This window comes from Musa acuminata, chromosome BXJ1-4, assembly GCF_036884655.1.
Source record: "Musa acuminata AAA Group cultivar baxijiao chromosome BXJ1-4, Cavendish_Baxijiao_AAA, whole genome shotgun sequence".
Classification (NCBI taxonomy): Eukaryota; Viridiplantae; Streptophyta; class Magnoliopsida; order Zingiberales; family Musaceae; genus Musa; species Musa acuminata.
In genome coordinates, this window is record NC_088330.1 from 43,148,812 (window position 1) to 43,176,802 (window position 27,991).

Here is a 27,991-nt window from a genome sequence, read left to right on the forward strand (position 1 = left end):
ATCCATCGATGCCCGTGATTCTTATCCCAACTCTCATTTCTTCTCAGAAGAAGCTGCAAGATAGAAATGATTAGACCTTTTTGGGGATCAAACGTCCAAGCTCATCCGTCTGGCAGCTTCCAAAGTGTCTTGAATGTGGATCTGTGCTTGATGTTTCCCTGTCAAGTCTTGATCTGTTCTCAGACACCGGAGGATGAGTGTTGCAGATGAGCAAGGATCTCATGCTGTTCATTCTCGTCACTTCTCAGTGCAATTATTCCATGGGGTCTCTCTCCACAGTGGCTTTTCCGAATCAGTAGTGAGCTGCGGCATCACCTGGAAATGGAAAACTCCTGCAATGTTTTGAAGAAGTATTATATATTGGAGTTTTCTCCATGTCATGATCAGAAACTTGCTCTCAAGTTTCACCGACTGTAAACACTTACTGAAATGACTCAATCATGTCACCCAAACCCTAAACTTCTACCTTTTTGTTGAAGCAGTTGCTGCTGTGTAATTGTGTTAGTATATTCCACAAAGACAAATGACAAACGAAATGATCATGATCTCAAATCCATGCCTGACACAGGACCAATGAAGCCAAAGATGTCAATGCCAGAATCCCATCAGCTTTTGGTTTGTGGTGATACCACTCTTCCTGTAAAGATGTCTCAAGTATATGAACTTTTTTCTTTCTGCTTAAAGAAAGAAGTATATATCTGAATACAGAATTTAGTATATATATATATATATATATATATATATATATATATATATGTATAGGATAAACAATTATGAATGTCAAAATTACATATATAAAAAATAATATCAAGGTAATTCAGCAAGTCAAGTTTCTGAAATGAAAACTGTGAAACTCAAAGGTAAAGAAAATATATTTACATAGAGAGAGAGAGAATTCAAGATCTAACATTTTCAGATATATTTTCATTTTTCAAATATGAATACACTATCCCAAATCTTTTGAACTGATTTTGGACAAAAAAAAATGGAAATAAAAACATAGTTGTATGATGGATTTAGATGCTATTGTAACTCGGGTACGGTATTGATTGGAATATGCATACTGGTCTTGCAAAAGAGCTGGTTTCTGGCTTGGGTAAATGTCAACTTCCTTAAAAAGAGGATTTGATTCCTAGGTTCTTACTATCAGTAATCAAAGTTGTTATCAGCTAAGCTAGTTAATATCTTCAAAATTTAGCTTTAATGAAACTTCTTTACCATGATAAAATATTTCCCGATGCAGTTCCAAAGATGCAGAGGATCTTTAAATGTCATGGATCCACCAACTTCTTGAGCACTCTGTTTCTAGTATGGAGGAGCCACAGAGTGTTGAAGTCTTGGATGAGAATGGGCTCCTGATAAGGTAGAAAAATGTGAGTTTTCTTTGTTTCTGTTAAAGCTCATAAGCATACCTGACTTAGGGAGGAACATCTAGGGATTGCAAATTAAAGTGTGCATTGATCAAGAAATCCAGGCTATGACACTTGTGATAGTCCTTACTTCTGTAGTTCCACCAACACACTATCCATTGAAGGGGGCTTCAATCCAAGAGGAAATGACAACAATGGTTTCTTCAAAACATCTCCAATATCTGCATCAATGCTTTCTTTTGACTGAAGTAACAAACAGGTACATAATGTTAGAAATGTTGTGGTAATCAACATGGAATGAAGAAAAGAAAGATCTTATTTTGCTGATTTGTCATGCCGTTCGTCGTAATTTCTTGTTTTTACCTTCTTCTCCCTACATCTACAGTTCACAGTTGTTTGGGTTAGATATGGAATCTGAAGTCGCTTAAGAACTGTCTTTTGATATATGATGTGAAACCCTTTCGTTTTTTACCTGATGATTAGATGACCATTCTTTGGCTCTTGAGATAGCAATTATGGCAGTCAGTTGAAGGGGGATGCATACAGGGTGAGCATCAATGTAAAGCTGCGAACTCGAGTGCTCGGCCAGGGAACGGTGCAGGATAGTTATTGGCATCAGCAATGGCGGAGGGAAGCAAGGAGCTGCTTTGGCCATGGCGTGTGGAACCCGTTTTCCATTTCCCTGCATGGAGAAAGAGGAGACAGGTTTGGAGTCAACCAAGGCCAAGAGAACAGACAGAGACAATGGGACGGCGTGCACTGTGCTGTACCCCCTTGGTAGGGTCGCGGTGGTGGCGATGGTGGCGGAAGAGGTGACTGAGGCGCCCATGGCGGCCACATGTGAACTTCCGCCGTACCAACGTCCTGGTTTACCGTGAAGCTAATTAGTGACTGCAGAGCTGTTACAGCATCGCAATAGAACTGTACGATGAGAGGACATAGGGAAGAAGACAGAGACTGACATGGCAGTACTTGGGAGGCGTCGAGAGATCAATAATGGCATTTAGGGAAGAATCATGCTATCACAGTCGTTAGGTAAGAGAAATTGGAGTAGGCAAAAGGACTGTAGAACCTGTAGATGGCTAGCAACATTGTGTTTAGAGAGATGCCATCACATATGCCTAGCAACCTGTACATGCCATCCAAAAATAATGTTGTGCCGATCTGATCATCAATCAAACCACTTTTCTAACTTCGAGCCGAATTCATCTTTCTAAAAATTAATCTTGAAGAGAGATCCTTGCTATTGCTGACAACGATACAAATCGAAGATTTTGTTTCATGGAATAGAATGTCTGTATCGATACTTTCCAACTCATGGCCTGTCACATTAACATGAATCTAGACTGGTCATACCATATTGGTGTACAAGAAGTTAAAGAACTCATCAACTTTGCCTAACAGCAGCAAATAGATCACTAACTGGGCGTTTCGGAGCTTCAGATCGAGAAACAATCTCCACAACTTTGTAGAAAGCATCGGGGCAGAAGAGTGATCCCACAGCAACTTCTGCAACCTGGTCTCTAGATATGGAACCTTCATACAGAGTATCCTGCATATCATGTTAAGATCAAGAATAAATGATACAGGAAATCTGAATAATGAAGGATCCCGAGTGTTTAATTGATAAAGAAGATTATGTTTTATGGCCCAAATGGGTATTTTTACCTCTGGTTCCATAATGATGCTTCCAGTTGCAGGTTCATCTCTCAGGCCACCAGGCCTTATGATTGTATAGTTGATCCCAGATCTTCGGATGTATTGCTCCGCTTGTAGCTTTGCTATCAATGTAAGCCCAAATACATTTAGTATTATATAAGCTGGATTAAGTATTTGGCCCATTGCAGCCCCGTTGACCAAAATGGAACTAACAAGGATGAACCTATTAACCCCAGTTTTCCGGCATGCCTCCACTAGGTTCACCGTACCAAAATTGTCCACCTGCAACCTTTATTCCTTGGGTCATGGATGGAAACTAATAACATAACAAGTCAACCAGCAGTAACAAGTATAACTAAGACCCAACGTAAATAGATATTGCAAATCTGTGATGTGATGGATAAATACACTTGAAACCATGTATAAGTAGGTGATTTCTAATTCTGCTGTCTAAAAATATGGTTTGAACTCGTTCCAACTTCAAATGACTAAGGATATCTTGATGCTTTTCGTATTGGGAACAACTCATAACTAGCTCTACTAGGAACAACCTGACTTTACCCCATACAATGCATGCAGGATTAGACATATGCATGTCATCTTGACTAGGACAAAAATTGAAATGTACAACTTAGTGATATATTCATGATTTTGATGAAGTTTACGACAGGAAATGCATTAGAAAAGAAGATAAGTGGAACCAACCATGTACATGTCAATGTGCCAATTCATTTCACAAAGGCTATGACCACTTTTGGCTGATTTCGAGCAAGACATATTAGTTTGGGTAATATGGCCCAAGAAGATCAATTTCAAATCAAATTGAATTGAGATCAAGCAAAACAGTATGTTCATTAAGTCTCTGCAATCCCACACCCCCTTTCTTATTGATTTGTAACAGAAGGTACATCTTCTTTTAAAGTTCTACGTAGATCATAATGATGCATTTTTAAGTAGTGTCCAACACTACTCATTGCTTTGCAACCTCACTTTCTGATATAAAACCATTAAGTCCTGTTTCTTGTATCGCACATACTGTCAGCAAGTGATGGGACAATAGTGAGGATACACAAGATTGGATGCAACATGAACATGGGTAAGGGGTCAATCACAAAGGATAACCAAATAGGTAAGACCATGCACAACCATATGATAAAGTGTACTTAAAACAGTATGAGGACTAAGACGAGCTGGCTAGGCAAATGGATTGGTTTGATTTATGGGCTGAAATTATTACCTAACAGATATTTGTCACTGGATGCAGAATGACCATGGTTAAGGGGTCAATCATAAAGGAAAACCAAATAGGTAAGACCATGCACAACCATATGATAAAGTGTACTTAAACAGTATGAAGACTTAGTCGACCTGGCTAGCCAAATGGATTGGGTTGATTTATGGGCGAAATTATTACTTAACAGATCTTTTGTGCTTTCTGTTGGGCTATCAACAAACAAAGAATTCTGATAGTCAATACCCTCTTTTAACGGTCAATAGCTGCTTTAGATAAATCAACCATTACGTGCAATCCTAATGACTCAATGTCCCAATACAATTTTCAATATCAAAGTCCTTTCAGAAACAGGGTTGATACTTCATCAGGCAATTCAATTTGATGGTTTCTACAAAAACAACTATGATGGACAATAATTATGTGGCTTCAATCCATAACTGGTATGACCTATATTCTTCTTACCGAAAACAATACTTCTAAGACAAAAGAAGTGTGTGTCTTTTGAAGTTACTTCAAAAATCAAGTACTTGCACAATTGATTATATATGCTTGTGTAGTGTACTGGATAACTCATTTTGTAAGATTTTTCCTTTGAATAATTAGTGTTGAGCCTACGATAGGGAAAAATGTACACTTTTCATCTAGCAAATATCATAAAAAAAAAAAACTAGGACCATACCAATAACAAAAATTTAACCAAACCAACATATTGAACAATTAGATCTTATTCATATCCAACATCTCCATCTCCCTAATCAGAAAGATAAAATAAGATATGGGAGAATAGGTTCCACATGTTACAAGGTTGGGAGGACGAGAACAATTTCAGGTATGAAGATTCCAAAGTTAAAAACCTTGATGTCTCAAATGCTCCAATATTCGCATTATAATTAGCTACAAAAGGAACCAAAGACAAGAGGGTCCAATGCAATTCAGGTCTCAATCTGCACTAAAATTCCATGTCAAAGTCTGTTCTAAATTAGAGATTCTAGAATTCAGTCCTCAGTTCACTATGAAAAATCTTTTCTTTTCTTAGGAAAAATTCATCCGTCCTGTTACTAGTTAAAGGGTAAAAGCTCACCTACTTGCAAAAACACATCGAAACAACAACTGGTGGAACTGACCTTCCAAGGGGCGAAGATATCCCACGAATAACGAAACCCGGTTGCGCATATTACCGCCTCCGCATCCCCGAGGGATGGGAATGCTTGGTTAATAAAGGATTAATTTGTGAATTAGCTAATCTAGCAAGAATATTAGAAACTAGATAATACTAAACATAAAGCACTATGATAACTGCTTGAAGTTGTTCAACTTTCAATCATTGTAATTAAATTAATGTCAGAAACCACAACTACAGAAAAATTTTATTGGGATTAGAACAAAACAAAGAAAAATCTTTCTATTAACTAATTATGTTGGTATAAAAAAATGACTAAGAAAAGCAATGAAAAAACTCAGACATGAAAAACAGGCATACATATGATCTTCATTGTCCTAGAAAAACCATATGCTTGATATGACATATTTGAACTTCCTTACATAACGATTTTCAAAAACATGCAATGGGCCAGTACGTTTTGCACCTGACAGCAACAAACTGAATATATGTTTTTTGTCCGGTAACGTTTTTCTGCCGGATACCAGCAACTTGCAAAACTTCGAGGGGCTAGAACGTTTAAATGTACCAGTAAATACCATCCATACCAAACCATATCAGATGGTATTGCAAACCTTAGTCTCCATGTATGTTTTTATTCTAGACTAGCTAGATTGAATTCGAATATTTAAACATCTTACCATCTTCTTTTGCCCACAACAACCTGAAACTAACTTGGCACATCTTTTGTACCCCTCGGCACATCTTTTGCATAGAATATGGGACACAGACATTTTTGGTCCTCGACAGAAATTCTCTGTCGATCAGTTGTGACTCCCGCATTCCATCCTGAAAGACTTTCTTTTTCTTTTCAAGACAAAACAACACTAAAAAATTGGAAGCAATTTCACCACATCCATTTGATGATCAAAATTGACAATATGAATGTCCAATGAACAGTATACACATCAATTAACAAAAATGTATACATCTTTTAAGGTAGATGAAGATTGAAGAAGACATGAAGGTCCTGGATTATTAAATGATAGTGAAATAATTACTGTTAGTGGCATGAGGAGAGGTAAAGGAAGATTTTAATAGAAACTTCTAATAAAATTTAAATACTGGTCCACGTAGTTGACCCACATAATTGGGATTTTCCGGCTTTGTTGTTGATATTTCTAGTGTGCTATCTAGAGCTGGAAAGGTTTGTATTGTCATTGTAGAACCTGAGCAAATCAACCCCACCCGGTTTAAAAGTCAACCAAAGTCACCCATATCTTCAAGAAGGTCGCATCCCAAAGTCACTCACATTATCAAGTAGGTCACCCCTTCAAGACATCTTCAAGACGATCCGGTCTTCAAACCATCCTCTAGTAGACCACTACCGTATTCAAGTCGACCAAAGCCTAACTTGACTGAATGGGCGGCTACCTAACCTCTTTATCCCAAGAGCACGTTGGTTGTTGCAACGGGATGACTACAATTTGGCGTCAGTGAAACAACTTGGGTGTGAAAAAGAAAAGATAGTGAGTTATCTAGAGCTGAATCATGGTAGAGCCCATGGAAACAAAAAAAAAAAAAAAACAAAGATGAAAGCTATCTACTTGTCTTTAGTGGTTAAAAAAATATCACTATGGCTCATATGCATATGTATATATAATATGTATATGTACATAAACATATACATATGTATATTTGTTTATATACATTTTTTAACAACCACACATTGTCTAACCAAATCAAATTCTCTCTCGATGTGTTTCTCAAAAAATCTGATTCGTACTGATTCTTATCCCAACTAATGAAGAGATCTTGGCAGAATTTCCACATGAAATTGAGCACAATTTTGCAAAGAAATTCCCTACTTGTTTCTGAAGAAGAGATGGGAAACATGCTCAATATCATTTGATTGAATAGTTGCCTCAATTCCTTGTTGTTTAAGAAAACCCTCCCCTGATATGTATATCTATATGTATCATGTACATACATACATATATATATATATATACATATACATATACATACATGCATATATATATACATACATATATATATATATATATATATATATATATACATATACATACATGCATATATATACATATACATATACATATATACATATACATATACATACATGCATATATATACATACATATATATATTAATGATGCCACACGCACTCGAGCAAGGCGAGCCATGAGCACCAAGAGCCTTGCAAAAAACTAAGGCAAGGTGATTAAATCAAATGGTGCCTAGGCAAGTGCCCGAGGCGAGGTGTTGGATGGCTTAGGTGCTCGCCTGGCCCAACCTAGATGCCTCACTAGCCTAGTCCACTCCAATAGAGCTTAAATCAAAGCCTAAGCCTAATCAAAGTTGATGAATTGATCGACTAAACTAATTCACTAATGGTTCTTCAATCCCTCGATCTCCTTTCATGCTGGTGACACCATAGCTTCTTCATTACCACTATGACCACTTAGTATTCATCATTGCGACCTTCGATGGCCTATCATTGCCGTTGTGATTTTTGCGGATAAGCGTCTTCACCTTTTTCTCTTATAGCTCTTCTCTAATTGTTGTTACACTCGCTATTGCTTATGCAATGATTTTCATCTCCATCTCCGCCTCCAACAACTATTCTCCAATCGACTATCACTATGTTGCCCGCTGTGAATTTTCTTACAATAGCCTCTGACAACTATTCTTCAACCACCAGCAACCACCACCATGATTTTCACTTACAATCGCCTTCAAGAGCTATTCTTTGATCACTTCCGCTTGCGACAAGTCTTCTCCAATTGATTGTTGTTGCGCTATGACCTTTGCCAACAACCGCCTCCACTTCTCTCAGTGCTTTTATGACCGCCTACTTACCTACTATTGTCATTGTAATTCATGCCGATGATCACTTCGCCTCCATCTTCGTCTCCAATGGCTTCACCTTGTTCTCCTACAGCCTACTTGTTTGTGGTGATCACCGTTTTTTTCAATTATATTATTTTTAACCTGATTAGTAATTTTTTAAATTATAATGGTGAGTGTCTCACTTTCGTTGACGGGATAGCTTAATCGAATGTCTAACACCTCAGCTTTTTGGAATTTAGCACCTTTGACAACACAGAAGACAAAGCATTAACTAAGTCATTTTGTCAGACTCTGAGCACAATTTATATATAAAGTTTATATGACAAATACTTACATGTAACTGGGTAGAGTAAGAAAGGTAATCAAAAGGTAGGACTGGATCATCTGCTAGCCGAAGACCTAAGAGGCCCCAAAGTTCAGCAACTGAGAAACATGCAACAAACTCAATAACTGAAATAATTATGGATAAAGAATCAACTGAAAGCAACATTTCTAAGTTGACTGCTCAGAAAAATGTAGCAGTCTCAGAAAACCCTGTAATAAAGAAGTGTTATATGTATTTTTCATCAAACCCCACGATGTATCAGCCTATTCCCATCAGCACAAAAGAACTGAAACCAGATAGTGTTTATGCTTTGAATCAATAGTGAAATCCAAATTTCACATTGTAAACTAACTAGAACTAATCATAGAAGTTCTTGTGATATGTTAATACTCCAATCTCATATTCAGAGGATATGTCAATCATTTCCAAATGACTGGACTACTAAAGGAAGAGAAATTCCTTGCTGTTCATCCATCAGAAAACCCTGTACTCTCACATCTGATGTAATTTATGTCTTGAAGTTAAGGTCCTAACTCTTCAATAAACTCAACATAATGACATGAAGATATGATGAGAGTATTTTATATCGAACATGTAAGAAAATGAAACACTTACTGGCTACATGGCGATGAAATGATGGATCTCCATGTTCTATCATCCATTTATAGGAGTCAAAAGCAGTATGGTAGCCGGCGAATGCTGAAAGCACAATATAGAATTATCCCCATCTGATCATAATAACAAAAACTAGGAATGCTGTTACCTTTTCAGATAATATGATTGAAGTGAAAATGTAGAGCAGATAATCAAAACAATCATGCAAAAGCTTACTCATTTTGAACAGTAGGCCTCATGGAATTAGTGAAATGCACTGAGAGTCAACAAGTGATGGAGAAATGTTGTCACCCCCCTCATAAGGCAAAACTTTGAAGCAGCTGACACTGCATCAAATCTTGCTATAAACAATAATATACAGAAATTTGTACAAGTTTTGATGATGCTAGTATTTCACCCAATATGAATAGGAAGAGTTAGAACCTATCTTTGGTCCACTGGTACCAAGGAACTTTATTACCTAGTTGTTGAGCAACCTTATGCCGTGGCCGATGTGTCACGGACTTAGCTGGAATTGCCTAAGTCATGAGGCACCTTGCGGCAAAGACGCGAACTTAGCTTGCGTTGCCTAAGTCGCGCTTCGCCCTTGCGATTTGCGTCCGCAAAGATCAACCCACTTGCAACCTCTCGCAGGTCCCAAAGGACCTGTAAAAAAGAAAGTTGATTAGTTCGAAGAACGAGCGACGGACAAGTCCCGACGTCTCGTGAAAAGGGGAAGCTTTACAAGCAATTCAACGAGCACCTTGCGTGCATAAGAGAAAAGAGGGAGAGGAGGAAAACAAGGCCTTTAGAGGGTTGAACGAACAGCTGCAAATCCACAAACAGCTGCTCACCGGGTGCCGGGCGCGACAACAAGTTCCCGTCAAGGTAACGTGCGAACTTGTGAAAGATTGTTCAACGCCCGACACTATACCGAAGCCCCATCTCCCATGGTGCCACCCGGATAGTTCCAAGGTGCTGAGATGGCTGACGTTTCGCGTGCGGCAGCGGGCTGCAGAAAATAGCCCGTGGCACACGAAAACGGAGCTGTTTTGGGCTATTTTAGGGATGTTTTGCTCGGCTCGGTGAGCGGTCATACTGTAGCGTTGCAACTTGTTCGAACTTACATTTTTACAAGCAAAATGACTTAAAACCAAGCCAAAACATGCTGCCAAGCAGCTATACATGTAGACGAGAGTGACAAACGGTTCGTTGAACGGAGTTGTTGCGGGTGCACGATGACCGTTCGTGACAGATGGGTCAGCACGGCTTGGTCCAATCCCGAGTGCAAAGAGCCGCCCACGTGGATGTTTGAACGGAGGGGGTCAACGTCAGGTCGGGTCTAGGCTTCGTCTTCAGAATCGATCCGAGGTAGAGCAGGGAGTTGCTCTTCCTCCCTCGCCAAATTACTGCTCCTTCCTCGCCGAGTTCCTACACGCAGGCCGAAGTCGGGAGGGGGATTTCCCGACTCGACCCCTCCAAAGCTTACATTAATGCTAGGTCGTGGATGCTAAGGGGAGTTTAAGTGTTCGATGTCCGATCCCTAATGCTAGTCAAGAGGTCAACTTTTATACCTATAAACGAAGGTTGGCTATAGACGGTCTGTTAATGACCATCGATTCCTTGGGCAGCCGACCCATACCCACTGTGTGGGCACCGACCGACCTGCACAGATCGACGCGATGCGACGTTGTCCCGAGCTTTCCAGAGCGGCTCATTCTCTCCGCGCGGGTGTCAGTCGACCTGCACGGGCCCGCGCCGCGCTTCAAGCTTTCCGGAGTGGCTGCGTGTTATGCAGCGTTGTTCTGTACGGCCTCGGACGGCGCGGGAGCGGGCAGTCATCCCATCCGAGTCTGAGGTGTCGTGATGCGTCGTGTCAACCCTGAGGCTCTACCTTGGCGCTGACATAGTTGTCGACTGTTGCTGCGGGGGTGGTACCAGAATATGCCCTATCATTCTCTCCCGGGCCTCCCCCCCCCAAAGGTGTTGTGCCTCGAGTTCCTCGTGGAAGGGCGTGAGGCACGACTTGGGGTTGTTGTTGGTTGGATATGTAGTCCCTTTGGGCGGGTGGATTATAACGTTGTTGTCCTTGCTCGGGCATCGGATCGACCGAGATGTAACCGGGGCCCCGATAGGCCGAGGTGTGGCTCGAACGTTGGACAGGGCGAGTATCATGACTCGGGCACTGGACTGGCCAAGCCATACTGCTCGGGCACTGGTTTGGTCGAGCAACGCTACTTGGGCACATGACTAGCCGAGTCGTACTGCTTGGGTACTGGTTTGGCCAAGCAACGCTACTCGGGCACATGACTGGTCGAGCCACATTGCTCGGGCACTAATTTGGCCGAGCAACACTACTCGGGCATATGACTGGCCGAGCGACACTACTCGGGCACTAGTTTGGCCGAGCAACACTACTCGAGCACATGATTGAGACCAGGTGTAGCTGAGCCCGGAGAGAGTCCGCCAAGTTGGATGATAAGGTATCGAGCTCGAGGCAGCTCGGGGTGGTCCGTCGGGGACCGGGGCGTTATGCTCTGGCGTCGGCCTCGAGTCTCCCGACTGCTCTTCGGCCAGCGGATTAGCATCCACAGCTCTGGGTTGCTGGCCAATCGAGAAAGGCTCCTGTGGCGTGATGACAGGGGTCGTCAGGTCCCGTGGCAGCGGTGGTTGGGGCAATGCCGCCTGCTGGCCGAGTTGGGGAACTAGGGGGATGATAGTCTGCATCATCCTCGCCAGCGCTTGGACTTGGTGAGTGAGGCTAAGGAACGCCTCGGCTAAGACAATAGGTTGTCCCATTGTGGTCCCAGGAGGCGAAACCCGGGATCGTTGAATAAACGTCAGTAGCGGTTTGGGGTTGGGGTTGAGGTGTTCCCTTCCAGGTTCGGAGGAAGAGGGAGCTGGCCTCCGATCCCGAAGGTCGGGTGAGCAGCGGGCGGCTCCTCTCTAGGACGCTCGCCCAGGGTTGCTCGGTTGTGGGCGTTCTTGCAACATTGGGCCCTCCTAGCGTCAAAAATGTTAAGCAACCTTATGCCGTGGCCGATGGGTTAGCATGGCTTGGTCCAATCCCGAGTGCGCAGAGCCGCCCACGTGGATGCTCGAACGGAGGGGGTCAACGTCAGGTCGAGTCCAGGCTTCGTCTTCAGAATCGATCCGAGGTAGAGTAGGGAGTTGCTCTTCCTCCCTCGCCGAATTGTTGCTCCTTCCTCGTCGAGTTCCTGCACGCAAACAGAAGTCGGGACGGGGATTACCCAACTCAATCCCTCCGAAGCTTACATTAGTGCTAGGTTGTGGATGCTAAGGGGAGTTTAAGTGTTTGAAGTCTGACCCCTGACACTGGTCAAGAGGTCGGCTTTTATACTTGCGAACAAAGGTTGACTATAGACGGTCTGTTAATGGCCGCCGATTCCTTGAGCGGTCAACCCATACCCGCTGTGAAAGCACCAACCGACCTGCACAGATCGACGTGGTGCGGCACCGTCCCGAGCTTTCCGAAGCGACTCGTTCCCTCCGCGCAGGCACCGGCCAACCTACATGGGATCGCGTCGCGCGACGCCGTTTCAAGCTTTCCGAAGCGACTGCGTGTTATGCGGCATCGTTCTGTACGGCCTCGGACGACGCGAGAGCGGGTGATCATCCCATCCGAGTCCGAGGTGTCGTGTTGACGTGGCACGCCGTGTCAGCCTTGAGGCTCTACCTTGGCGCTGATGTGGCTGCCGACCGTTGCCGCGAGGGTGGTACCATAATATGCCCTATCACTGGTAAATGAGATTAAGCAAGCTTCTGTATAGATCTATAAATTCACTTTCCAAATTAAACCATGCAAATGTACTCAAGTACTGTATACTTCATGTACATGCCTAAGGATCAATCCTTCTCTACTACCTTAGAATTTTTTGGTGTTGTCATACATCAAATGAACATTCTAGGCATACATAAGAGCACGATAACATGCAATGTAGCAATAATAGTATCACGATAGGATAATAAATCTGTTAACTATCTTGAACCTAATCAAGTAGCTCAATATGTTTAAGCCCCAGTTAGTGATAGTACATCCATCAAACCCTTATAAGTCAATCTAAATCTTTGCCCACCACCAATATGGAACTAAACAAGGGTTATATAATCTCCCTCAATGATTTGACGCTATCGTTAAGCAACAACATCGTCCAGAACAAACTCAAACATGGTGCATATGATACCTAAGCTAATGGTGGCACCATGCTTTAATGTACTCTCTAATCCAATCCACAGGTAATCTTTTTTACTCGAGTCTCTCATCATCTCCAATAGGTAACCTTGATAATATTTGCCACATCTCAATTTGATGGGATAACCGACTCATTAACCTGTTGAGTCTAAACCACTACATAAAATTCTTAAACCCAAGCTAACTCATTAACCTGTTGGGACTAAACTGGGGTGTTAAGATAGGACCAATAATAATCAAAGACAGCATATCAGGCACCATTGTAGAACCAATTACAAGTAATAAAGCATCAACCCACTGATTGAAGAGACCTAAAAACAATCGTAGCTGTCTCAATTGAAGAAAACAAGAAACAGGGCTGATCTTAGTAACAAAAAGTCTCTACTCTCTACATTTCCTTCCAGGTATGATCAAGTGAAAAGAACATTCCTTGAAAGATATCAATCAAAAGCCACATAGCATGCAAAGAAACACTTACAATAAGAAACACAATTGATTTGTCAGATCAATGTTGTAACTTCTCACCAAAGCAGACCAGAGTTAATAAACATAACCAAGTCCTCTACGTTATTCAGACATCAATCTTTCTTTGTTGATCAAAAGCTAAGACAATGACCTTGACCTTCAGAGACAACAATACAAATTTATGCAGCTTCCCACATATAAAAAGCTTACTCTGGTCAACCTTTCATACAAGGAGCCAACATATATGCCATCCAAAAGGCACAGAAAATTCTAAGGTCATTCAAAAATAAATATATTACCTTCCAGTCACCTTAGTAGCAATGCAAAGTGTTTAGCGTACATGAAAACAAGGAAACAGAATTTAAAAAGGAAAATGAAAGTGCAAAATTACATCATCAGAAGTGAATCTATGTCATTCACGTGCCTCTTTAAGCAGGCTTACAAATCAAACAAGGTGATGACAGAATGTGTTAGAATTCCTTTTCTTGACTAAATGTCCATCTTCTAGTTTTAATCTCCCATAGAAGATAGAATTAGCGTAAGTGATGACACCCAGAGTAGCAAATCCATTACTCCATCCCTCAAACTTGTCAACCCATGCCCACCGTTCTATAGATACAACCATGAACAAGTTAAGCTGGCACAATTCAGCTATGAACAAACAGTATTTACCCAGCAAGATGTCTATCTATTGCTATTCACTGATAGTGCTTGATTGGGACAAGGAGCATATCGCTCACTGCACATAAACAAGTTCCTCCACATGCAACCCAGTAATCCAGCAAATGCTTCAAACTAAAATAAATTCAGATCTAATGTCATTTTATATTTCCTTGATCATCATAATAGTGAAGGCAAATGCATATATACCATAAACTTAACAAATATGTATTTAATTACATGCCTTAAACAGTTACATTCCAGCTAAAACATCTTTTTATGATGAATAAGCAACTGTAAAAATATATATTCACAAGATACAATACTTACCAACAACTTGTGACAGTTAAGGGCGGATTTTCTAACTTCAAAGTGTCACCCAAAATTGTGCATGAAACATAGCACAACATTGTGCCAGTTAAGGCAGCATATTTTCTCATTTTAGATAAAGTTATAATCTAACATAGTGGCCTAAGAGAGATACCTTCACCATAGTACAAATCCACAGAAGGAATCCCCGCATGGTGTAAAAATGCAGAAAAATCTGAATCAGCTCTAGCCAGTCTTTCAATCTTCTGCATTGAAAAATCATAACTAGCATACAAGATTAGCATAACACCAGGAAAAGAAAATTAAACTACTGAATTCAAGCGAAAAGCCTATTGTATTATTGTCACAACAAAAAGCCAGGTACGATGAAGTAAACCAGTAAAACTATACTGCAGGACATAAAAACACATAAAATTAATACTCAAGCATTTCAATGTCTTGGCAGTGAAAGGATAATGATTCCGTCCTCACAGATAAAGAAAAAAAATAAACTAAGAAGGCTAAGAGGATAGTTCCATTGAAAATCTCTAATTTACTCTATTAAAAAAAAATCTAGAACAACTCTTAAAGAATCTAACTGGCTCCAAATTAGATTTTTTTTTTCATTCAGTTTCCATTGTATTAAGTATACAAGTGCTCAATCAAGTTCTGTAATCTGTATCACTGATAGAAGAAAGAATAACATAGGTACTAACAGCTTACACTGATACCTTCATTATTTGCTGCCCAAGAATCATAAACCGTCCTGCCTTCCAAATCTGGATCCTGGATCTGAAACATCAAGATGACAATACCATATAACAAATATAGATGTGAAAAAATGCCTATACTCACTTGGTGAGAAAACTTTACATCTCGTTTATATAAAACTAAATTGATTCTTTTTATTTTTCTATTAGTGAGCAAAGAGCACCCACTTAATAGAAAACTTCACATCAATTATTATACAAGAGAAGAATTAACAAACTTGCAACAGTATTGCATGTTCACCTGTTTTGTAACTTGAACTAGAAGCTTGTCCAACTGGGGAGTTGCACCAGCAAAAAAACCATCACCTTGAACTGCACAATCGACATTCAAGTATGTCACAGCCATCGATGTCAATTTTCCAAGGTTCTGCTCAACCCATTCAGTAGATCCAATCTATAAAAAAAATCTTGAATTAGATGAAAAATGTGAAAATGCAGTAATGAGCACAAGGTACTACAACTCAATCATTTTACAAGAAAATTTTGATCTTGGACCTCAAACAAACTTGAAACATCTCAACAAAAAACATGCAGGAAGATATGTTGTACGGTATAAAGCACAGGTGCTTTCAGTTGTAGATTAGCTTACTTGCACAAGAAGCATCATATGCATATATATGGTAGTGACCACAACTGCATCTTCTTCAGTGCATATCTATAAGTTCTTTTTTAGAATTTTTAGCCCTATTTGCATGATCTATCATGTAACCACACATAAGTTGGGCAAGGGCATTCAATTCTTAGTTTGAGAGAAGTTATCACCTCGTAATTGTCACAAATGAAGCATTCACGCACTAATTGCTTTGAGCTCCATTTGCATGATATATCATGCAATTGCATTGCATGATCTATCATCTAATTTTGAGAGAAGATATGGCCTCATAATCAGGGTTTGCTATACCAACACATGCCACCCAATATCGGCAGTATGTACCGAGCTGACAAGGGATCGGTACGTGGACCACCATATACCGAGTGATACTGTTACATGAACTCGTATCAGATGATACAAGGCTTGCACAGGTTAGTAATGGTCGGATTTCAACCATTACCGACCAAAGACTAAGATTGTCCTATTTCAAACGATTAATTTGATCGTTTGAACCATAGGAAAAGATTTTTAAACCCTTTCATCCCCCCTCTTTCAACCCATTCCACTCTCTCAATCTCTTCAACTCTCAAACTCTCTCACTCGCATCTCTCTCACATTCTCACATTTTCACTCTCCTAAACTCAATAAAACTACGATTTGTAGATTGGATCAAATTTGGGAGACTATTTTGAGAGGATTAAGAGGAAGAACACTCTAATCAAGAGATAATACAATATGTATTATCTTTCTGGAGACTGGATATTTATTGATTTATAATATGATTAAGCCTATTCTATGTGGTTAATGACTTAATATCTAATATGTTGTTTGATATATTTTTGATAGTATAATAGTATTAATTATGGAGTAATTAAGGCCTTCAATGTTATTATTAGTGTGTTTAATGTTGATTTTTGAAATTAGACAATTAATGGGTCAAATCTTTATATTTCATGCATATTAAAGTGATTTATATGTTTGTGATGATATAAGAGGTTTAATTAGGTTTTAATTAAGTTTTTTAATGCTATAATTAGTGGTTTTAATGATGATTTAATCAAAGTTTGACTAGGTCAATTCAAAGTCTTTAATACCTATTAAGATATTTGACATGTTTATAGCGATGAAATATGTCTAATTAGAGATTAATTAACTATGTTAAGGTTGTGATTAGTATATTTAATTACGATAATATGAAATTTTGACCCATATTGGGTCAATTAAGTGTCTTTAATGTCTATTAAAGTGTTTAACATATTTATAGTGATGAAAGAGGAATAATTAGAGGTAATTAACTATATTAATGATGTGATTAGTGAATTTAATGATAATTTCATCGTAATTTGACCTATATTGGATCAAATTTACGTATTTAATACTTCTTAGGGTGTTTGGCATATTTATAGTGATAAAATAGAGATAATTAGAGTTTAATAAAAAAAATTATTATTGTAATTAATGTATTTAATGATAAATTTAATGATATTGAGTCAATTCTACGTATTTAATGTCGAATATATTGATTGACATATTTATAGTGACAAAGTAGGGATCATTACGTATAATCACACCTTGTTATTTTGAATTAGGGTTAATCGTAACTTGCTTATTTAATTCAATTTTGATAGGAACATGACACCAAAGGAACATGCATATGATGACGCTTGGGATCATACCCAAAAGATAGACAGGAACCGTCATCGTTAACAATACATTTATTGTAACTACATCAACAAGGGTAGAGGAATCACCTCAATAAAGATGCATTTGGCCGATGGGTATCCCGATGTTGTAAAATGCAAGAAGGTTCCGACAGAGGTCCATAAATCATTTCAAGACAAGTTACAATAGGCAAGAGAAGATACAATGAACAAGAATATGAGCTAAGAAAGAATACTACAGGGCTACGCAGGAACCGGTTTATGACGAATATGAGAGTCGCAACGATGATATCGACCCAGATCTTAAAGCTGGAATTCGTGCATCACTGGAGCATCAATGCATATATAAGGAAGCATTGAGGCATTGATGACCTGACTCACAAAGGGAGTGTGGCAATTGCAGTGGGTCGACGCCATAAGGAATCCAGAGGTCGACCAATATGAGGTAGCCAACTGCCCCTATTAGTTAAGCCGGATTGGTAACATGAGACAGGGTGGCATCCGTAGTTTTATGAAAGGACTTGGTAGGAGGTTAGCACTAGATATTATTGATATTAATCCGCAAGTCTATCCTCCACAAACAACGAAGCAAACACAGATTGACGATGCATATAAAAAAATAAAAAGAAGTAGGATACTGCGAAGGCAATTGCAAAATGGTTCAACTTTCGTATGATTCCAACAAACACAGCCCAAGGTCCATATTATCAAAGCATGATCGCCTCTGTTCAAAAGTTTAGCACGAGGATCCAACCTCCACACCGAAAAAGATCCACGACGTGTATTTAGATGAGGAGATGACAAAACTAAAGAATTGGATCACATCCTTCAAAAGCAAGTAGGACAAATATAGGGTGACATCAATGTGTGACAATTGGACAAGAACAACAAGAATGAGTATCATCAATTTTCTTGTATATTACAATTGATAAGGGTAAAAATGGCGACGTGACACGCCACGACATCAGCCACTCCAGGTGGACGCACTGCCCGAGGAAGCAAGCATTAATGCCGACTTAATGTGCGCCAACGTCACCAGCTCTCAGCCAACAACCTCAGCATTTGACGTCATGCGCTCGACCGAGGCAAAGGAGCACGTCGACCGAGGCGTGCCCATACCCTGCGGCATCCCGATTCTCCACGCAACCTCAGTGGCAATGTCAGACGCCATGAGAGATACTGTCCTGCCCTTGCAAGCAGCCACATCAGGTAACATCAAACTCATCTATAAATACCCCAGAGTTCTAAACGAACGGGGGAGGAGAGTGGGGGGGAGACGAACTCCCTCAGACACAAAACACTCAGAGGCTCTTCTTCTGCCTCATCCACAACCCCCTCCACACCGCTGACCTGATCGTCGGAGGGGTCGGGCCGAGCTCCCGGCCCGACCAGTGTGCAGGTGCGAAGGACGGGATCGCCCCTTCCCAACGCTACGGCGGAGCTTCCTCCCGACCCGACCTCCCGACCCGAACCACCGTGCTCGACCGCCGGGAGACCTCGAGGGACGCCTCCCGAGATCCCCCACATTCGGACCCCCGAACCGAGCCGCGTCGGCCCCGAGGCCACGGCTTAAACAGTTGCACACCGCAACAGATTGGCGCTAGAAGGAGGGCTTGAATGTCGAGGGATCCTCAGACCGACCCCGACGAACTCCCTGCCAAGGGATCGTTCTTAACAGGGGTACGGCCCGAGGGCGTCCCAAGTATCCCTTTGCCGATATCGCCCGAGGCCTTTCAAGACCTCGCTCTTCAAGTCCGAGCCCTGATGGAAATGGTGCAAACCATTGTCCCGCTCATTTCTCGCCCGGCGCACCCGCCTGCGAACGAACTGCTGCGACAACAGGAGCCACCCGTCCAGGATCACATAACGCTTCCGCAGCCCCCCACTTCGCCTCGGGTCCGAACGGCCCCCCTCGGGGATCCAACAACGGCAAACCCGAGCGACGGCCCAGAACCCGAGGCACTCCCTTCGGACTCCCTGCGGGCCCAGTTGTGCTTCGTCAACCAGCGACTCGACGAGGTGCAGAAAGAGGTTCGCATGTCCAAGGGAGAGCTCGGGAAGGACGCACACCAAGGGTCTCCCTTCACGCCTGAGATACGGGATCTGACAGTCCCCTCGGAATTCCAGCTCCCCTCTCTAGACGCTTACAATGGCTCCACCGACCCAGCGGACCACGTAGCCGCTTTCCGAGCCCAAATGGCGCTGTATGGCACCGCTGACGCTTTGATGTGCAGGGCGTTTCCCACGACTCTGAGGGGGCCAGCCCGCACATGGTACAGCGGACTGAAGACTGGGACGATCGCCTCCTTTGATCAGCTCGTAAAAGACTTCGAGCTTAGCTTCTTGGCCTACGAGCGACCAAAGCCGTCCGCTGCACTACTCCTCGGACTCAACCAAAGGGAGGACGAGCCCCTCTCCCATTTTGTGAATCGCTTTACAACACACATCCGGGGGTTCCCGGACGCTCATCCCTCTATGTTAGTGCAGGCGTTTACAACAGGTCTGCGACCTTCCAGGCTCTGCTGGTCCCTCGTGGAGCAACCCCCCACCGCGGTACCAAATATGCTCCAACGAGCTAACCAATACGTCGCGGCGGAGGCCTGGGTAGCCGTGAGGAGAAGCGGCGACTCCCGACAGTAGAGGTGAAGCACCCGCGGTGGCTATCCGATGTAATCATCGCGGAAAAAAATCTAGGCCTTGCCTTAGTCTCTGCCGAGCAAAGGCTCAGTACCTACCTGACCGCCTCCCACCTCGCGGTTAGCTCCGGCCTAACCCCCTTTCTAGTATCTACGCGGCTGCGTGTTACCCGAGACCACACTTGCGCGGTCTGCCTGCCTGCGTCATGCTACTCGGCCGCATGACCCTCGCGACCACGCCTGCGCAGTCTGTCCGCTTGCGTCGTGCTCCTCGACCGCATAATGCCCGAGACACACCTGCGCGGCCAGCCCGCTTGCGTCATGCTCCTTGGCCCCATGTTCCCGAGACACACCAGCGCAGCCAACCCGCCTGCGTCGTGCTCCTCGGCCGCGTAATGCCCGAGACACACCAGCGCGTCCAGCCCGCCTGCGTCGTGCTCCTCGGCCCCGCGCTGCCCGAGACACACCTGCGCGGTATGCCCGTATGTGTCGTGCTCCTCGGCCCCGCGCTGCCCGAGACACACCTGCGTGGCCAGCCCGCCTGCGTCGTGCTCCTCGGCTCCGCGTTGCCCGAGACACACCAGCGCGTCCAGCCCGCCTGCGTCGTGCTCCTCGGCCCCGCGCTGCCCGAGACACACCTGCGCGGTATGCCCGTATGTGTCGTGCTCCTCAGCCCCGCGCTGCCCGAGACACACCTGCGCGGCCAACCCGCCTGCGTCGTGCTCCTCGGCTCCGCGTTGCCCAAGACACACCTGCGCGGTATGCCCGTATGCGTCGTGCTCCTCGACCCCACGTTGCCCGAGGCACACCTGCGCGGCCTGCCCGCCTGCGTCATGCCTCGGCCCTCGGCCACACCTTGCCCGAGGCCTCCTCGGCCACAGCATGCCCGAGACTTCCCCAGCGCAGCCAACCCGCCTGCGTCGTGCTCCTCGGCCGCGTAATGCCCGAGACACACCAACGCGTCCAGCCCGCCTGCGTCGTGCTCCTTGGCCCCATGTTCCCGAGACACACCAGCGCAGCCAGCCCGCCTGCGTCGTGCTCCTCGGTCGCGTAATGCCCGAGACACACCAGCGCATCCAACCCGCCTGCGTCGTGCTCCTCGACCGCGTAATGCCCGAGACACACCAGCGCGTCCAGCCCGCTTGCGTCGTGCTCCTCGGCCCCTCGGCTCCATTCTCCCCGAAGCTGCGTCCGCACGGCCAGCCCACCTGAAGACAGAAGCCATGCATCGGACTCCCCTTGCGTGACAACCGACGCATCGCTCCTTTCGGGGGGGAATATGATAAGGGTAAAAATGGCGACGTGACGCGCCACGACATCAGCCACTCCAGGTGGACACACTGCCCGAGGAAGCAAGCATTAATGCCGACTTAATGTGCGCCAACGACACCAGCTCTCAGCCAACAACCTCAGCATTTGACGTCATGCGCTCGATCGAGGCAAAGGAGCACGTCGACCGAGGCGTGCCCATACCCTACGGCAGCCCGGTTCTCCACGCAACCTCAGTGGCAATGTCAGACGCCACGAGAGGTACTGTCCTGCCCCTGCAAGCAGCCACATCAGGTAACATCAAACTCATCTATAAATACCCCAGAGTTCTAAACGAATGGGGGAGGAGAGTGGGGGGGAGACGAACTCCCTCAGACACAAAACACTCAGAGGCTCTTCTTCTGCCTCATCCACAACCCCCTCCACACCGCTGACCTGATCGTCGGAGGGGTCGGGCCGAGCTCCCGGCCCGACCTGTGTGCAGGTGGGAAGGACGGGATCGCCCCTTCCCAATGCTGCGGCGGAGCTTCCACCCGACCCGACCTCCCGACCCGACCTCCCGTGCTCGGCCGCCTGGAGACCCCGAGGGACGCCTCCCGAGATCCCCCACATTCGGACCCCCGAACCGAGCCGCGTCGGCCCCGAGGCCACGGCTTAAACAGTTGCACACCGCAACAACAATAGATGAGTGGTTTTTTATAAGTCTATTAATGCTTCCAACAAAATTCAAGATACAAACTATATTGAAAACCTAATGGACAGCGTAGTAGAAGAAATCGAGCCACAGTACATTATTCAAATAGTCACCAATGATATAGCAAATTTCAAGAAAATCGATTTATAATTGAAAAAAAAAACATTGTTTTGGACTCCATGTGCAACTCATTATATGGATCTAATGCTGAAGGATATTAGTGAGTTACCATAAATTAGCAAGTGTGTAATTCAAGCACAGTTGATCATAAAGTTTATATATAATCATCATTAGATCCACTCTTTGATGCAAAAGTATCTAAATGGTGAGATACTCATATCTAGAGTCATTCGGTTTGCTATAAATTTTATTGCCTTAAAGTCAATACAGTACAAGAGGCAAAGCCTCAAGGCAATGATCACTTCACAGGAATGGTCCAATTCCGGGTATTCAAAATCGAGCGATGGAAAAAAGATAAAAAAAGACTTCTTTCTTCTAGATTTTAGGATACGGTAAATGAAATCATAATATGAGTGAAACCATCTTACGTTATCCTCCGTAAAGTCGATATGGACAAGCGCCTCCAAATGTCTTATCCTAAACATATGTTGATTATAGCAAAGAGGAGGTCAAGAAAACATTTAAAGATGATTTTGAGATCGAACAATACTTACAGAACATAGATCGCAAGATTAAAGTTCATATGGACCAATATATCCATAATATAGATAAATTCATGTTCAGTGTAATTTAATTCATAATTTTTTTAATATTTAAAACATTCTTACTAACAAAATTATTTGTCTTATAGCATATTATCTAAATCCAACCACTCAATTTCAGTATAGTCTTGAAACACGATCAGATTTATTGTTGACACTAAAAAATGTTATATATCGACTCTTGTCAAACACTACCGATGTAGTTGATAGAGGGTCAATTATTCCGAAAAATAATTCGTTCATTTTCCAACATTGTAGGTGTATTATGTCATTACAATATAGCTCTTAGTGAGAAAAAATACACACATGTTGATTATAAACTATATTTTTTATTAATTATTTACTATGCTATTAAAGTCTTATTTATATCTTTTTGCAGTCGAGTGGTGGCTACAATTTGGAGAGGACGCACTAAATTTAAGGAAGGTTGTCATCCATGTACTTTTGTAGATGACAACATCTAATGATTGCAAACATAATTGGTCAACGTTTACATTGATTCACACGAAGGTAAGCAACAGACTTTCGTATAAACAGTTGGAGAAACTAGTATATGTCCACTATAACATGTGGCTAAGGCTGCGGTGTGCTAAGCCAGACAAAGAGTCAGATGAAACAAAGATTGATCCCATCGACCTCCAATTCTATAATGAAGATTCAGAGCCAATGTTGGAGTGGGTCGAAGCAGCGGAAAACCAAGAGGATCCTCTATTTGATGAGGCAGGAGATCCTCCACGTCCTTTACATTATATCACCAAAGCAATAGAAGAAGAGGAAGCACATCCCTAGTAGGAGGAAGATCTCCCTCGATCAGAATGTAACGAAAGGAGCCGAACAACATTGAGTCAGCGTACTCAAGTTACTAGAGACACCCAACTATCACAGTCGTCCGCCCAGCGTGAATAGGTAAAGGCAAAGGGGAAGGTAGTAGCATCGGTCGCACAGTTGAAAAAAATTGAGTCAGGTGACAAGACACCTCACCAATCACATTCAACCACCCGTTTGGTCTAGAGACATGACAACGATATGGACAATAGTGCCTCAATCAATGATGGCGGCAACACCAGGGAGTTGATGGTCCCGTCTACACAATTTGAGGGTGGTGCATGACCCGATGAGTAGTATTTTACACATGCCACCCAAGATTCAGATCATAGAGCTCAATGAGGTACTTGTCAAGTTTATACATGAAAGGGGAAAATAGTATATTTTGAACATATGCAATAGAGCCTACACAACGTAGACAGAGCAAAGCTCATCATATTTACAGTTGTCGAATTATGGAGAATCTTACGACCAACAACAGTACAGCGATAGTTGGTCATACTTCTCCGACCAGCAATACAATGATCAATCTTATGACATAGAGCAGTAGATCAATGGCAACAGTAGAAGTTCTGACATTCTCCATGCTCCGCACCAAAACATGCCACAATCGTCCTTGCCTTAAGAGCTACCTCGAACACATGTGGTTCACGTTGATCAAACTACGACCATCACCACATTGATGCAACAATGGCATACGATATATCAGTATACTATGTCATGGGATCAATTTCAAGATTAGGTTCGACAAACATATCAAATTGATATATAGATACATAAGATCGAGGACCCCGATCCATCGCCCGTGGAATCTCATCATTCTTTTTTGTGGTAGAATCAGATATATCCATCGATTAATTACTTAATTCGTTTAAATCTTGAAGTTTAAATTGTTTAAAAAATAATCTAACAATTCAAATCTTTCTCTGTAGATAATTCAATATTAACGTAAGAACGATCTAGAATATACCACAAAGCTACTCCTCAAAACTAAAAAAAATATCACTATTTTTTCTTAATTTAAATTATTTTTTTTGAAATTATGCTAAATTTATATGTATTTCCAATTTAAAAATCATAATCTAACCTTTTTTTTATTTTTCAAGTATTTTGGAGCTATTTTCGATAATTTTACTATGCCATTGGTATGTCCCAATGTATTGACATATGATACATCGATACGCCTCGGTACATACCATACTGATAGCTGATCGATACACTGGTATAGACTAGTAAGGTAAACCTTACTCATAATTGTAACAAATGAAGCATTCAAGCTTCATTGAGAGTGACACATAGTAGCTACGTGATCTTGCCACTGAAATAGTTACATTTAAATATATCCATCAGTTATCTACAAAGCATAAAACCGTATCCTTCTTTATCCAAAATTAGGTCCAAAATTTTAGTAGCAAATAGTAAGAAAAACTAACAGATTCTCAGTCCAATAGTCATACTAACTGTAGCAAGAATGAGGTAACTCACCATTCCAAACTCCTCTGCTTCCCAACTGCATAGGATTATTGTCCTTCGAGGTCTCCAACCCGAGCGCAACAAGCTCCCATAATGGCGAGCAACATCAAGAAGTGCAGCTGTTCCACTATTGGGGTCCACAGCACCAAATGTCCATGCATCTCTGTGGTTGCCAAGGATAACATAACGATCTGGCTCCTCACTTCCCCTTATGACACCGAAAACATTCTGAATCTTTGCCAACTTCTTATCTTCCTTGACAACCATAAAGGGATAAAAAGGTAGTGCAAATTAAACACATAGAACTAAAGGATCATTTCCATATGCAAACAGTTAAAAATTGAATTGTATAAGAGCAAACAAGAGAATGCTCTCATAACAAGGAAAACCTGTAGATAAAAGAAAGGCATGCTTCCACAAGAAAGGTTCCACGTCAGAATAACAACAGATCAGACAAAATAAATTTTACCGCAGAGAAACATAACTAGAAAACAGGAGATCATGAAAGACAAAGTTGTAGCATTTGCAACACACACAAGTCAACAAAGGTTCAGAAGCTGCAATTCAAAGAAAACATTAGACACGTGGGGTCACATATAATGTACCCACTAAAGTACAATGCTAAGATACATTATAGATGATAAAGACAGGTCGTTCATTCATTGATACTAGTATCTTACATGTGTTTTGGATGAATAAGACACATGAAGCCACCTCAAACAAGACATTTAATTGTTTGAATGCACCTCTAAGATGGGACCATGTCATCCTGGTTGGACCCTGTGCCCCAGTAAGCTAAGGTTCCAACTCGTCATAAAATTTGAAGATTTCTGCAACATAAATACATCATATACCAACACAATGGACAGTTTTGATGGACCATCTGGTAAAGTAGAACATCATAAACTGGAAAGAAGAATATGTTGATCTTATCACTGCATCATTTGGACATCTTCATATGGAATATGGGACCACAAGAAAGGGGTATCTAACCATTAGCTACTGCGAAACAATCAAGTGAGATGATGGCAACATCATACCAATCCACGTATTTGTGACAAGGACAAGCATTCAGACTCATACAACTCGGTATACTTAGATTGTGTTGACCTGATACACGACAGAATTAGTACAAACAACACCTTTTCAGACCTATTAGCCGTTGATTTCTCAAGGCGTTGGACCGCATACATCAGCCAAAGATTGCATATGGTTCGTCGGAGTCAGAAGGGACGTCATCAGCAAGAGAATTCAGCTAAATAAAAAAGGAAACCGACGGCTGATACCTGTGGGAAAAGGAACGACCATCTACAGCCGTCAAACTGTGGCAGATGAAAACCATGGACGACCGAGATTACCTGATACGTGAGGTTGACCAACGTGGGGCCGGGTCCGACGCCGCTGTCCTCCGCCAAAGGCAACGCGTCTCTCCAAGCGCGAGGCATCGGGGGCCCACCCAGCGTCCTCAAAATCTCCATCGCCACAGCCTCCGCCACCGGCATCGACGGAATCTTGGGGAACCTCCGCCTCACCTCCTCCTCGTCGGCGTCAAGCCTCTCGCCCCCACCGTCGTCCGGCGCAGCGGCGGCGGAAGGAGCCGCCCACCCGGGGGTCAGCGGATCGCCGACCCCGCCGAGCAACACGGTCCCCCTCTCGACTCCACCGCGGTCGGCCGCCTTAAACATCAGCACAGCCACCGCGCCTCTCGCCGCGGCCCTCACAACCACCGCACCCCGGTACCCGCCGCCGCGTCGCACGATCACGACGCAGCCCTTGACGTCGACACCAAGCCGGTCGAGCGCCCGGTAGTCCTCCTCCCGGCCATAATTGATGAACACCCCGGGGGCCATGGCGGCGCCTGAGGGGGAGTAGGCGTGGTACGGCGGCACGGCGGCGGCCTCGGGGTCTGCGGGCTCAGCAAGGGGAAGTGGCCTCAGGAGGGCGCCGTCAGGGCGGAGGAGGGCGAGGGAGGCGGAGGCGGGGTAGGAGAGGAGCGGGTAGTAGTCGGCCACGAGGGTCCGGAGGCCGGCGGAGCGGAGGTGGGCGAGGACGTAGGAGGCGGCGTGGGCCGCGGAAGGGGTGCCGGCTAGGTGGGGGCGGAGGGTGAGGGTGCGGAGGTGGGCTGCGATGCTAGCATTGGCGCCGGGGGAGAGGGAGAGGAAGAGGCGGTGAGGATCGCTGAGGGAGTCCGCGGGGGCATTGCGGGAAGAAGGCGGAGGAGAAGGAAGAGGGGAGGGTTTCTTCCGGGAAGGGGTAAGGGAGAGGTATAAGAGAAAGAAGAAGAGAAGGACGAGGGAGAGGAAACAGAGGACGGCTCGGTGGGCGTGGGGGTGTTTGGGAGGGAGCGGCGGGCGCATTCCGTGAAGAGAGAAAGAGAGAGAGAGAGTTGGGGGACGGGGACGAAGTCGGAGGGTGGCGATGAAGGCGGATGGGTGTTCGCTTTCAGCATCATTATGAAATGAAGTGGAAACACCGGTAACTTCTTTGGCCCGGTGGGAATCGAATAGGAGACACCTGAGGGATGGATGCGGAAACCAATAATTGCCGCGC

At 43.5% G+C, this 27,991-nt stretch overlaps 2 protein-coding genes across 3 annotated transcripts; both read right to left on the bottom strand.

Annotated features, from left to right (window-relative positions):
• Positions 1-1,496: 1,496 nt before the first annotated feature.
• Positions 1,497-2,199, bottom strand: LOC135672245 (probable transcription factor GLK2). Its single transcript, XM_065180703.1, has 2 exons — positions 1,843-2,199; positions 1,497-1,613 (listed from the first exon to the last, which is right to left on the bottom strand). Exons 1-2 carry the CDS (start codon positions 2,197-2,199, stop codon positions 1,497-1,499), a joined length of 474 nt encoding a protein of 157 aa, XP_065036775.1.
• A 364-nt stretch (positions 2,200-2,563) lies between these two features.
• On the bottom strand, positions 2,564-27,908 carry LOC135671852 (probable glutamate carboxypeptidase VP8). 2 transcript variants are annotated; one of them, XM_065180141.1, is made up of 9 exons: positions 26,800-27,849; positions 25,454-25,696; positions 15,811-15,963; positions 15,523-15,591; positions 14,975-15,065; positions 9,174-9,257; positions 8,568-8,656; positions 3,039-3,311; positions 2,564-2,922 (listed from the first exon to the last, which is right to left on the bottom strand). In XM_065180141.1, the coding sequence occupies exons 1-9, from the start codon at positions 27,796-27,798 to the stop codon at positions 2,758-2,760; spliced, it is 2,166 nt and encodes a 721-aa protein (XP_065036213.1). In that variant the 5' UTR covers positions 27,799-27,849; the 3' UTR covers positions 2,564-2,757. The 2 variants fall into 2 exon arrangements, 1 of the variants encoding a protein (XP_065036213.1); XR_010512866.1 differs by lacking the exon at positions 2,564-2,922 and adding an exon at positions 5,388-5,470 and having other exon boundaries at positions 3,172-3,311; positions 26,800-27,908.
• Positions 27,909-27,991: the final 83 nt, after the last annotated feature.